The sequence below is a fragment of the Dermochelys coriacea genome, chromosome 7 (genome assembly GCF_009764565.3).
Source record: "Dermochelys coriacea isolate rDerCor1 chromosome 7, rDerCor1.pri.v4, whole genome shotgun sequence".
Lineage (NCBI taxonomy): Eukaryota > Metazoa > Chordata > Testudines > Dermochelyidae > Dermochelys > Dermochelys coriacea.
Genome location: NC_050074.1, coordinates 123451005 through 123463770, shown reverse-complemented (window position 1 = coordinate 123463770; position 12766 = coordinate 123451005). Strand labels below are relative to the sequence as shown.

Here is a 12766-nt window from a genome sequence, read left to right as displayed (position 1 = left end):
GAAGAACGGGCCACCACAGAAAACCATGAGTTGGTCTCCCATAGCCTTAATACAGCCTCTTAGCTGTGCTCAGAGTCTAGGAGGCACCAGTATTGCCTAGAACCTCACTAGCCTCTCAGGGGCCCTATTACCAGCCTTAGGGCGTTTTCCAATCTTAGGGTCCATTCCTCTTCCCAAATGGTCCCTATAGCTTCCCCCCTCCTCTACTCACACCCTATAGGGCCCCATTCTGCCACCATGTGGCCCCTATAATTCCCACTCCTGCCCTATTCTTCCCTATAGGGTGCATTCTTCCCCTCCTTCCTAATCACCCCCATAGGGCACTCACACCTCTCCTCCTCCTCCTCCTCCTCTATAGGGCCCCCGTGTCCCCTCCACAGGGCCCCCAGGACTCCTATTCTGCCCTATAGGGCCCCCATCCTCCTCCCCCCATAGGGCCTTCATAACTTCTCTCCTTCACTATTCGTCTCCACAGGACCCCCATCACTCCCCTCCTCAGCAATAAGGCCCCTAGAGCGGCCCCTATAGCTCCCCCCTCCCAACAAGGCCCCAGAGTTCCCCATCTCCCCTTGTTTGCCCCATAGCCCCGCCTCCCCTAGGGGGCCTCACTCTCCCCCGCCCGCTGCTGCAGCCGCAGGCCGCCGCCGCTAGGGGTCGCGCACGCGCCGCCCTCCGCCTCAGCAGGGGGTGGGGCCGGGCCGGGCCAGGAGGCCGGGCCTCCGGCGCTGCGATTGGCGGAGCCGCCCGCCACTCAAAGTGCGGACGACGGGGCCCGCCTGGCGCCTCCTCCTCGGGAGTCGCCGGCGGACGGAGCCGCCTGGGCCGGGCGTGTGGCGAGCCGGAGCCGGAGCCGGGAGCAGCCGCCTGGGCCGGTCCCCAGCCCCGTATCCCCGAGCGCGGCGCAGGGACCCCCCGAGCCCGTCCCGCTCGCAGCGGCGGCCCCATGGAGGGCGCGCGGCCTGGTGGGGCCCCCCCGGGGGCCGGGCCCGGCTCCTTCCCCCCGCTCTTCCCCCCGGGGCTGCACGGCATCTACGGCGAGTGCCGCCGCCTCTACCCCGAGCAGCCCAACCCGCTGCAGGTCACCGCCATCCTCAAGTACTGGTGAGAGCCGGGGGGTCCTGCGGGGGGCTCCCTGCGTGGACGGGGGGGGCTCCCTGCGTGGACGGGGGGGGCTCCCTGAGCGCGGGGAGGGATCCTGCGTGGACGGGGGGGGCTCCCTGAGCGCGGGGAGGGATCCTGCGTGGACGGGGGGGGCTCCCTGAGCGCGGGGGGATCCTGCGTGGACGGGGGGGGGCTCCCTGAGCTCAGGGGGGATCCTGCGTGGACGGGGGGGGGCTCCCTGAGCTCAGGGGGGATCCTGCGTGGACGGGGGGGGCTCCCTGAGCGCAGGGGGGCTCCCTGCGTGGACGGGGGGGGGCTCCCTGCGTGGACGGGGGGGGCTCCCTGAGCGCGGGGGGGGATCCTGCGTGGACGGGGGGCTCCCTGAGCACGGGGGGGGATCCTGCGTGGACGGGGGGATCCTGCGTGGACGGGGGGCTCCCTGAGCACGGGGGGGGATCCTGCGTGGACGGGGGGATCCTGCGTGGACGGGGGGCTCCCTGAGCGCGGGGGGGATCCTGCGTGGACGGGGGGGGCTCCCTGAGCGCGGGGGGGGATCCTGCGTGGACGGGGGGGGCTCCCTGAGCGCGGGGGGGGGCTCCCTGAGCGTGCGGGGGGGGATCTTGCGTGGACGGGGGGGGCTCCCTGAGCGCGGGGGGGGATCCTGTGTGGACGAAGGGGCTCCCTGAGCGCGGGGGGGGCTCCCTGAGCGCGCGGGGGGGATCTTGCGTGGATGGGGGGGGCTCCCTGAGCGCGCGGGGGGGGATCCTGCGTGGACGGGGGGGGCTCCCTGAGCGCGCGGGGGGGGATCCTGCGTGGACGGGGGGGCTCCCTGAGCGCGAGGGGGGGGATCCTGCGTGGACGGAGGGGCTCCCTGAGCGCGGGGGGGGGCTCCCTGAGCGCGGGGGGGATCCTGCGTGGACGGGGGGGGCTCCCTGAGGGCGCGGGGGGATCCTGCGTGGACGGGGGGGCTCCCTGAGCGCGAGGGGGCTGGGCTCCCTCAAGGGGAGATCCTGGTTGGGGGGCTGGAATGAGGGAGATCCTGTGGGGATGGCTGGGACGGAGGCCTGGATGAGTGGGGGTCTGGGCCATCAAGGGGCCTTGAATGGGGGGCTCCCTGAGTGGGAAAGGGAGATGTTTGGCCAGGGGAGGCTCCCTGAGTGGGAGAGTTGGCTGGGTCTGTGGGAGAGGATGCGGGGGTGGGTCGTGGGGTGGTGCATTGTTTTGAGGGGAGTTAATTTTGTGATCCACTCTTGCTCTTCGTTTTACTCTGCTCTTACTTGGCATCAAGGAGAGCCAGCCCCAGTGTGTATGGTAACACCCATTGTTTCATGTTCTCTATGTATATAAATCTCCCCCACTGAATGCATCCGATGAAGTGAGCTGTAGCTCATGAAAGCTTATGCTCAAATAAATTTGTTAGTCTCTAAGGTGCCACAAGTCCTCCTTTTTCTTTTTGCAAATACAGACTAACACGGCTGCTACTCTGAAACCTGTCCCCTCTCTGTGGATAGCTGGGGGGCCACAGACTCTATTTTGGAGCTCTGTAGTGGATCATCCTGGCCTGTGCAGGATTAGGATTTTTCCCTACAGAATTTTTTCTGGTGCTTTGCAGCGACCCTTAACTAAACTTTTTCATTCTGGCATTTTTCCCTTTAATTTTGTCAGGTCTGCTTCTGGTTAGGCAGAAATAGAAAAGCGGTTCTTCCTGTACCCATCTCTGATCGAACCAGGAAGTAACTGGTATCCTTGCAAAGATGCATTGCTCTTGTTAGAATCCAGACTAGTGCTTTTTGGAGGAGAGAGTCTGATTCTCTTAGGTTTATTGGCTGCTAATCCAAATCTGGGATGTAGAGATAAAATAAATTGTTGCTGAATATCTGAGGAAGCTTGGAATAAAAATGGTTGTTGGTTTTGTTTTGTTTTGTTCTTTTCAGTCTGAGTGCAGGCTAACACTTTCCAAGTTTGGTACCTAACTAAGTGGGCAGATCCGGTCACTACAGTTACAGCAGTATAGAGTTAGATGCCTTCCTTTAAGTGTTCAAGTGTGACAAGAATTTCCAGTCATTTCTGTTTAGGAGTCAGCGTTTCTCTTCTGTTATGCCAATGTCAACTAGAATGACACAAGATTTGTGTGAGACAAAGGTAGATTTTGGTTTGTGGTGACGATGATGATGAAGCCCTCTTTGGTTTTTAGGAATAAATAGCATTGAATGTTTCACAAGGTGCTGATTGGTTGAGATCTGTGTGCACTCACCTCCTAGATCCTGGGAAAGGAGCTAGTGGCAGGGATGATTCTGTTACTTTTCTGTTGTCAGATCTGAGGCCTTGGCTCTAATGTTTATCACCATTGTTAGTCTGTAAGGTGCCACAAGTGCTCCTTTTCTTTTTACCAGTGCAGTGTAATCGGTGGTCATCATAACAGTGGGAGTTCCTCTAGCACCAACAGAGCACCAGTGGTGCAATGTATACACACCAGAGTTGTCTCCAAGAGGAGATTTTAGCACAAGGGCTAGTGAAGACGTAATGTAATGAAGGGGAGATGTGACCTGTCTGTCGGAGTCTTTAAACATTTGTGAAAACTTTGCTGAATTCACTTCTGTTGTTCGCTCATGCCTATGTTGTCTTCACTCTCATCCCTCTGGACTGTAAGGTAGATCAGTGATAGTCAGACTGAGGCTCATAACTGCAAGTGGCTTTTTAATGTGCACATGATACTAAAACACTGTGATTTAATTATTAACCAACCTAAAATATTAATAAATAAGAATGCTTTTGCTATGTTATTAACCAATTGTAGTTGATAAAATATTATTTGGTCAGTTTTTCTGTGAGAATTGTTTCATTTACTGTATAAAAATAAAATTTAATAGTAAATGGAACAATGAATTCACAGTACTATGGTTCTTTTGGATAATGTTGATCACTAATTTAATTTAGCTCCTGAACCACTGAGGTCTGAGTATCACTGTTTTCGGTTAAGAGGAAATAGCTCAGTGCCTCAGGAATAATATTGCAAGGCTAATCAGTTTTTAATTATATGTAATCAGTCTCTTTAAAAAAAAAAGTTATGATTTTTAAACAGTATTGCAGTGTCTAAAGAGTTTTCTGGCTTGCAAGGGAAGTATCTATGTAAACATGGAGCAAAACCAAGTGACATGCATACCTCCTTGAGGGGAAAAAAACTGAGGGATGAAAAATACTTCATGCAACAGGTGTGTCCTTTTAATTTGTTTCATTTGTGTATTTTTGGGAATTAATTCAGATAGCTTTTGGAAGCACTCCTGTGCCTATGTGAGTGGAAATTTCTTCTCTGTAATCTTCAGATGAATACTCTTATTAAGAGAAGTGGTTAAATACTTCTGAAGTAAAATGCCTCCAGGACATAAAATTGAAAGCAATAGAGCAGCATTGTTAGTTGTGTTCCTTGCTTTAATAGAAAGTTGTTCAAAGTTTGTAGAATCGAAGGTGACTGTTTCATTTTTACTCTTTCACTAGTCTGTTTCCTGCCATATTTTATATTTCAAGGCATTTTTCTAGTAGTGCTATATTACCCAGTAGTTCCTTTTCTAATGACTGTATCATGTTACCTCCTTTCACTAATCATCCCTTAGGAGGCTCTAGCTCAGTGGTTCTCAATGGCTACTTGCAGCCCAATCATCACAGAGCTGCGGCCTGCTTGACGTCCTCTGGGCCATATAAGTAGTATTGGAAGTGGCCCACATAACGCGTTGGGGCCTACAATGGTAAATAGGTTGAGAACAATGCACTAGCTGAATACTTGGTCAGGTCTTTCTCCATGACAGAAGCCCAGGAAGTTTTAACATTGGTCAACAGGGAATTCTTCATGGAAGTACAGTTTCTCCCTGAGGCTAACCTTGCTGCTCACATCCACTATCCAACTGAACGTGGTGTAACACATTTATTTCCCATGCTAGCACTTTAACTTTATGCAGTTCTAATTTTCCAAAAAAATTCTAAACACTTCCATTTATCACAACTTCGTGTCTGAACCTTTACACAGAAAAATGAAGATTTCGGTACAATTGCAAAGTGTGCATTATAGCAAACTCTTGCAGAGGACAGTATATGAAGAGGTATTTGGAAGGCCAAAAGTAATGACAATTCAGATATTTGTGCAATATATGGATTGTTCTGGTGGATTGTTTGTATATCATGAAGAGTGTACTTAAGTGTCTTACAGACGAGTCTCTGCCCTGATGAAATTACAATCTAGGGCCCTGATATGCCTGTGAGCAACAAATTATAGGATTGGGGCCTGACCAGACAACATACAAAGGGATGGGGGCTAGCTTGTTATAAGAGGTTTGATTGTATGCAGCCATTTTAGTTCCATGGCTTTTTTGTTTGGCTCTTGTTACATTTGTTTTGGATAAGAGTATTTTTGTTTTGACCAGAAAGCAGGTCAGACAGGAAACGGTTAAACAGCTACTTTTTGTGTTCCATAAATGTGGCTGACATCTTGTCTGTCCTTTTTCATCTGTCCTTTCTGTTTTATGATAGTACAAATAGCAAGGAAAACGGTTTGGCACATTTTCTCATATTGACGGGGAGTTACCTTTCTCTCTGTACAACCAGATGTGACTACAAATTGCTAAGGAGTTCACTAACCTTGTTAGAGTGTCAACCAAATTTCTTTTTGTCTTACAGCAGTAAAACATTCTGCAAATTCCATTTTTATATAAAATGGATTATTCCATTAAGTAGTCTGGTAGTTGCTATATCCTGACTGTAAATAGTGTTCCACTATGCAACCAATTCTAATATTTAACTTAAAAAGAAAAGGAGTACTTGTGGCACCTTAGAGACTAACAAATTTATTAGAGCATAAGCTTTCGTGAGCTACAGCTCACTTCATCCGATGAAGTGAGCTGTAGCTCACGAAAGCTTATGCTCTAATAAATTTGTTAGTCTCTAAGGTGCCACAAGTACTCCTTTTCTTTTTGCGAATACAGACTAACACGGCTGCTACTCTGAAACCAATATTTAACTTGATGCTGTGGGATATGTTTTTAAGTCATTCTAAATTGACATTCTTAGTGTACTAAGAAGACATTAATAATATAACTTTGCAGAGAGAACGACTTTTGTCTCCAGTATTCACATTTTGTTTGCTTTCAAAAATATACAGTATTCTCTTAAAACTCAATCTTTTCTAATTCTACTTTAAGAAATAGAATGATTTAGAAAAAGTAGGAGTATACATTTCTGAACTGAGTTAAAGGTTTGCAGTGTGAGTATTGATATCGCTGTTTTTCTAGTATAATTTTTCAGTCGTCTTTGGGTGTTTTGTGGAAACTTTTGTGGAAATAGTCCTCCAGATAGTTTCATTCTTTAACTTTGAAAACACTCAACATATGAGACACATGCAACCTGTCTTCCTATGTTTAAAACTCTGGATTTAACTTGGCCTTATTAGCTTTTCTAGAGGGAATTCAGGTATGCTAATTTAATTTGTCACTTGCAGTGATTTGAAGCAAGCCTTTGTCTAAAAGGCCCATACCAGCATCTGTGCAGACTTCGTATTAATTTAGCGTAAGACACAGTCTTTCAAGACTCCCATGAAAATAAAAAGCACAGCTGAAAGTGTCATTAACAAGACAAAAAGAAAAGGAGTACTTGTGGCATCTTTTCTTTTTGCGAATACAGACTAACATGGCTGCTACTCTGAAACCTGTCATTAACAAGACAGTTGAGATAATACATAGAAAAGTTCACCTTTGTCTTCATAGCTTTTTTTTTTTAAGGGACTAATGATACTGAGATTATTCTCTTTATCTCAGCATGTAAAACAGTTAAAACCATCTTTCTCCAGTATTGTACTAGAACTTCCTTTTGTTTTTTACAGGTTGGGGGGACCAGATCCTCTGGACTACGTTAGCATGTACAGGAACTTGGGAAACCCAGCGTTGAATGTTCCTGAGCACTGGCATTATGTCAGCTTTGGGTTAAGTGACTTGTATGGAGACAACAGAGTTCACGAGTGAGTGCCTTATGGATTCTATTGCTGCATGTTGTGCTTTGTATATGTTGTGGATGAGGAGGAGCAAGGGACAGTAAAACAGCATCATCTTTGTGGGTCAAACATGCATATTTTTTGCATTGTAGACTAAGACCATTCAAAGGGAACTGCAGCTCCTCATGGGTGCAGAAGTCTACCATACAGTTCTCCTTGCAGGACCAGGGCCTACTTTAGAATGTGATTGGTTAACTTATTTGTTTAATGATTTTAACTTTTGATAAAATTCTTATTTTTCTTCTGCTTGATACTTTGGTATTTAAACTGTTCCACTGTGGTCGTCTTAAACCCTCACCAATCACCTGTTATGAACCTCCTCTTTAAAATGCTGTTGGAGCATCTTTCCTTGAGCTGGGAAGGCAATGTTAATATCGGTGTGTGGGCATAGGGAGGCATTTGTAGATGCTGGGCCCCCATCCCAATCAATATAAAGGTGCAAAGATACAGTAATAGAAGCATAAGAAAATAATCACTTGGTCTCTGTTCTCACTCCCCTACTGTTGGGCTGCTCGCACATGGAGATGGTTCCTCTCTCCCTGCTACTTCCTTCTCTTTTTTTAGCTTCCAATATGGTGGCTTTTGTCAGGTATGTTGCATCAGGCTAAGAAAAGTCATACTGGATCTCATTCTGGTCTTTTCCTACTGGTCTTGACCATTAGTTATAGGTAGAGCAAGCAACAGTAGCTGATAAACGTATGGGCTGTGGTTTCTAAGTCTTCTCAGAGTAGTGTATCTAGTCTTCTAGCCAGGGGAGGAGAGACCTTCCGGTGGTGGTTGTTACCTGGCTTTTATGAAGCAGAGAGAATTGATCTAGTGAACCTCTGAATGTAGTGTTTTTACAGTTGAAGGGCAAGTACCCTTGATTGTTGGTATGGTTGTGGGGGTCTAAACTAGCTCATCTAAACTTTACCTCCTCTTTCTGGCCTGAGTTAAGCTTCAGCCAGCTGTTTTTCACTCATGTCTTTTGCTTTGTCTCACCAAAGCAGGCACACAGCCAGTTCCTTTAACTTCTCCCACATCCACAAGGCAGCAGGCAAAGTGACTAGGGATCCACAGCCAGATACTTTATGGTCCTTAAATTATGAGATTTACATGGTAAGAGCACAGTAGAGTTAAGAGCAAAAGACTGCGTGTATGGCCAGATTTTAAAGAGTTCAGCATCAAGTAGCTTTCAGTGGCTGCTGCTATGTGTTGAAAATCTTTTTAGTGTCTCGACGAACATATAAACCTGGTGTGCTGTAGTTCATTCTATGTGCAATCTGAACAAATATAGTGATTTCCCCGCCTTAAAGAGCCTCTCATTCTTTGGAAGTAAACTTATTAAAGTCCTTATGAAAATATCTTTAACAGAATTCCGTTCAGAGTCCTTCAGGAGGGTAAAATGGTCATGTGGGAGAGGTTGGCAGTGGTATAAAGTAGAACTAATGTTGTTTGGATGACTTTCACTGTTGCCATACAACCTTAGACCTTTTTTAAGGTGGAGCCTGCAGTAATACACTATAGATCAAATCCAAAGCCCACTGAAATCAAATGGAATTTTTCCATAGGTTGCAGAGATTACTGGACCTGACCAGATCACAGCAGACTGTAAGATTTTTAAGAAGTGTGCATTTTCATAACTCCTCCCTGCTTAATCTGTTACAAAATACACTGTCATCTTCCTAAATGAAACCTGCCCTGATCCAAAAGCTGTGCAAGCCTTTAAATCTCTCTCCTTGTGACCTAGTGTAGCACACAATCTCTCTCTCAAACAGACTTTTTTGGTAATACTTCTGTTATTCTGTACAATTTAGACCAATTATAATACAATATAGCTGAAAGGTTTTTTAGGAGTGAACCCAGCCTGAATTGGGGGGCCCCCTGTATGTATATTAATAATGAAATAGCAAACAGATGTTGCAAATGAAGTGAACATGTTGACTTTAATTTATATTTTTTAATAAGAACCTGAAAAGTCTGAAGTGTAGCTCTCCCTGTGACTCCTTGCTGACAGATTTATTTTCAGTTAAAATAGCACTATTTCCTGCACTGCTTAAATATCAGTTATGCTCTGCTTAGAAAACAGGTCTGTTTTTAGGAGCCATAGAATAACGTGGAAGAAATTTAAGAATTTCAAGTGGGAGAACTTTTTTTTATTTAAAAAGCACTCAGTGTTTCATAGTATAATGGCAACCATGACACCAGCTGTGTTGGCTTGATTGCCCTCTGCATCCTAAATCATTGCATCATGACAGTGTTACGGAAACAGAGGTCTTTGATTGGGACTTCACACAAAACTATATTTATGGAAATAGGTATTTCTAAATAGCTGGGCAGCACTACCTGAGTGGTAGCAGAGATCCCCTTCCTAACCTTTTGAAAAGGTTTCTCCACCTTCTTTAACTTCTCTGCCTTTAAAATTCAGACTTGTTTGTAGCTTGATTCAGGGGAGGACCCCACTGCTCTAGAAAGCAGCGAATCCATAGAGTATAATCCTTTTGAATGTTACTTTTTGAAGTCTATATATGGCATAGTGATAGTGTATTTATAAATATATAAGATTCAGCCTGTCAAAGGTATCTGAAACACTCTCTTAAAGATAGCCTTGGAAGGATTAGATTTGTATTGGAAAATGCTGGTAAATGTTTTTTCATTGGTTTGTGTGTGTATATGGTGCAGTGGACATTTCCTCATCAATAATAATTGAAATTTACAAAGGCAAAGAAAGAAAAATGCTGCTGGAGGACTTCTGAGATTTTTGATTTAAGGATATTTATTTTGTATATTGATGTGATGCTGACACTTGTGTTTTAACAGTTATAAAGCTTTAACTTTCTGAATCTCAGTATCTACTATCATTAAATTGTCTGACTGTCACCCATTGTCTGATTCCTTCCATAATTTTCTGCAACTGTGAAAATTTAAATCAATAAAACAAAAAAATGCTTAAAAATAGGCAGTGGTATTTTCTGTAATTTTTTTTTTTAATCGTATTCTGCTACGTCTACTGCAAGGTCACACACCTCTACATCCTGCTCAGAGGAATAACCTCTATTCCAAGAATTCATCCACCTTTTTGTAATACACTGCCATCTTTCCACCTGGGTTATTTTTGTTTTATTATAGTAGCACCTAAAGGCCTAGCTGAGTTTAGGGCCCTGTTGGTGCTACGTGCTGTATATACACAGTAAGAGAGAGGCCTGCCCTCAAAAAGTTTATAATCTAAATAGACAAAGGGTGGGGGGGAAAAATGAGCCCCATTTTACAAAGGGGGAGGTGATGTGCCCAGGGTCACACAGTGAGTCTGTTGCGGAGCCATATCTCCCATTTCCCAGGCCTGCAGTTCAGCACAAGATTCCCCTCACCCCCAGTAGTTTAACAAGCACTGGAAAAGAGGGTACGTTGCTATTCCCTGCATGCTGTAAAAACTGTGAAGGGGTTGAACAACTTCAGTGGTATGAAATCTGCGAAGAAATAGTATAGAGTCACAGCAGAAAACACAATTTATATCGGGACTGAATTGTGGGGGTGTGGTTTTTTTTTTTTTTTAATTTAACGTTTGCTGTCTCCAGAGGAGAAAACTCAAATACTGCTCTCATGTTCAGGTGTTTTTTAATACAAGTTCCTAAAACTGAAGTTTGTGTCCTGATCTACATACAAATGGGGGACTGTTCTGGCAGCTTGGCAGAAGCCTAGTTGCTTCAGCAAATTTGCGTAAAACAGAGATGAAGGCAGCTGCAATCAGCTCTAATACAGCTGCACAGCACCACCTGCTGAGACAACAGGTCCCAGTTTGCAATGCTGCTTTTGATTTGAGGTGCTCTCCACTCTTATCAAGAAGGAGCATTGCATGCTGGGACAACATGTTGTCTCTGTGGGTGGCACCTCCCTACTAAAGGTAAGGGTATGTGCAAATCTTCTAAGAATTTCATGGTATGCACTAGTTGCTCATACAGACCAGGTGAATTGATAGGGTATTTGTTATGGCTATTAAAAGTGCAAAAACTGGAAGCTGTAACAAATATGGGATTGAGGAGGAGAATAATTTTTTCTTTAAAGCTCTTATTGAATTTGGTGGGATTTTTGTATCTTAAAGTTGGAATTTTGATATTTTGAAAGTTGCAATCAGTATACTCTCTCTCCCCTCAGTGAGAACGGTCTTCCCCTTATGAGTTTGCCTGAATGTAGATTGATAGTACTGACACAGGTGTCACTTTAGTGGGCCTCTTAGTTCTGTAACCCCTCATATAACTTCTTTTCCCTCAATTTGGCAGCCCAGAGTCAAATTTAGATCCTAGAGAGTCCCCAAGTGCTTTACAAACTACATAAAGCACCACTGAACTATAACTGTGAAGTGAGAATGTGCAGTGGTGTAGTCCTAAACTGCAGTGTCAACCCACTAGCCTGGCATTCCTACCCCACCCCCATGCTTCGGGGGGGTGGGGCATAGTGATGTAGTGGAACCAGAATACTGTTCCATTGTGTTCTGGCTACACTGTGCCATTCGGAATCTGACAGCTAGCACACTGAAAGGTAGTGGAGATAGGGATTCTGGGTTAAGCCTCTTTATTCTATGAAAAGTGGTGTTAGAGAAATGTCCATTTAGAGCTGATAAGACACTAGAATTTTTGGTTTTTGAGTTTGACATTTGAAAGATCTGCCCACAAACTTCATGAAATTCATTGTATTTGCCTTTAAATCATGAAAAATGAAGTCAATCTGGTTTGGATTCAAGCCTGGGATTCCAGGAAAATTTATATAAACAGTAAATTTCTAGCTTCCATGGCTGCGAAGATGTGCAAATGTGTGAACTGAGCATAACTACTGCAGACGTGTGCCTCAGTTTGCCTTAAAACAATAATCCAGAGATGCAACCTTCCTTCTGCCTTTGACTCATTTCACTAGGGTATTAGATCTCAAGTCAACTGACACTTAAGCATTAGACTCTTTGGTAACCATTTTAGTGGATTGAATAGGGAAGGTGGTTTGAGTGAAGAGCCAGGTGTTGCTAGGGAAGGAAATACAGCTTGTCAGACAGAGGAGAGAGATGTGGGGGGAAGAGAGAATCAGAAAGGAGGATGGGGTGGGTGGAAGGATAGAAATGTTGGTGGTTCTACAGTTTGGTGCACGTCCCTTGCTGAATGCAACAATAAAGTGTGACAGATAAGGCAATTGCCAGCAATATCTTTGGGACCTTATTGAATTTTAAATATCTTTAGAGTCCATTGTATTAAGTGAATGGTTTGTGTATTATTGTGGGCTGGGCTTGTATGCAACCTTTTGAGGGGGAAGATATGGCACATGAGACCTGGAGGTTCCAAGGGCTATATTGAACAACGTGCCAGCCAAGAATGGACTTTGAGTGTTGAGTGGTTTTCCTAGGGGAAATCTACGGGCAGGTGAATGCAAATGTGCCACCTCTGGTTATGTAAAACCCCAACCTTTTGAAGCTATGCCCTGAGGCTTGCGCCATTGTCTGCTGATCATCTGCTGCCTGAGGCCAAGATCAAAGGCCCAAGTTGTATGAAGGAAAGACTGAATTTTCTCAAAAAGAAAGGAGGACTTGTGGCACCTTAGAGACTAACAAATTTATTTGAGCGTAAGCTTTCGTGAGCTACAGCTCACTGCATCTGATGAAGTGAGCTGTAG

At 45.3% G+C, this 12766-nt stretch overlaps 1 protein-coding gene across 2 annotated transcripts in view; it reads left to right on the top strand.

Annotated features, from left to right (window-relative positions):
* The first annotated feature begins 720 nt into the window (after positions 1-720).
* The window catches only part of SUFU (SUFU negative regulator of hedgehog signaling), a 116539-nt gene continuing 104493 nt past the window's right edge, over positions 721-12766 (top strand). The window contains exons 1-2 of one of the 2 annotated variants that reach the window (XM_038409187.2): positions 721-1101; positions 6968-7102. In XM_038409187.2, coding sequence (XP_038265115.1) covers positions 944-1101; positions 6968-7102 — 293 coding nt within the window. In that variant the 5' untranslated portion in view covers positions 721-943. The remainder of the gene's footprint in view (positions 1102-6967; positions 7103-12766) is intronic. The other variant, XM_038409185.2, reaches the window with a different exon arrangement.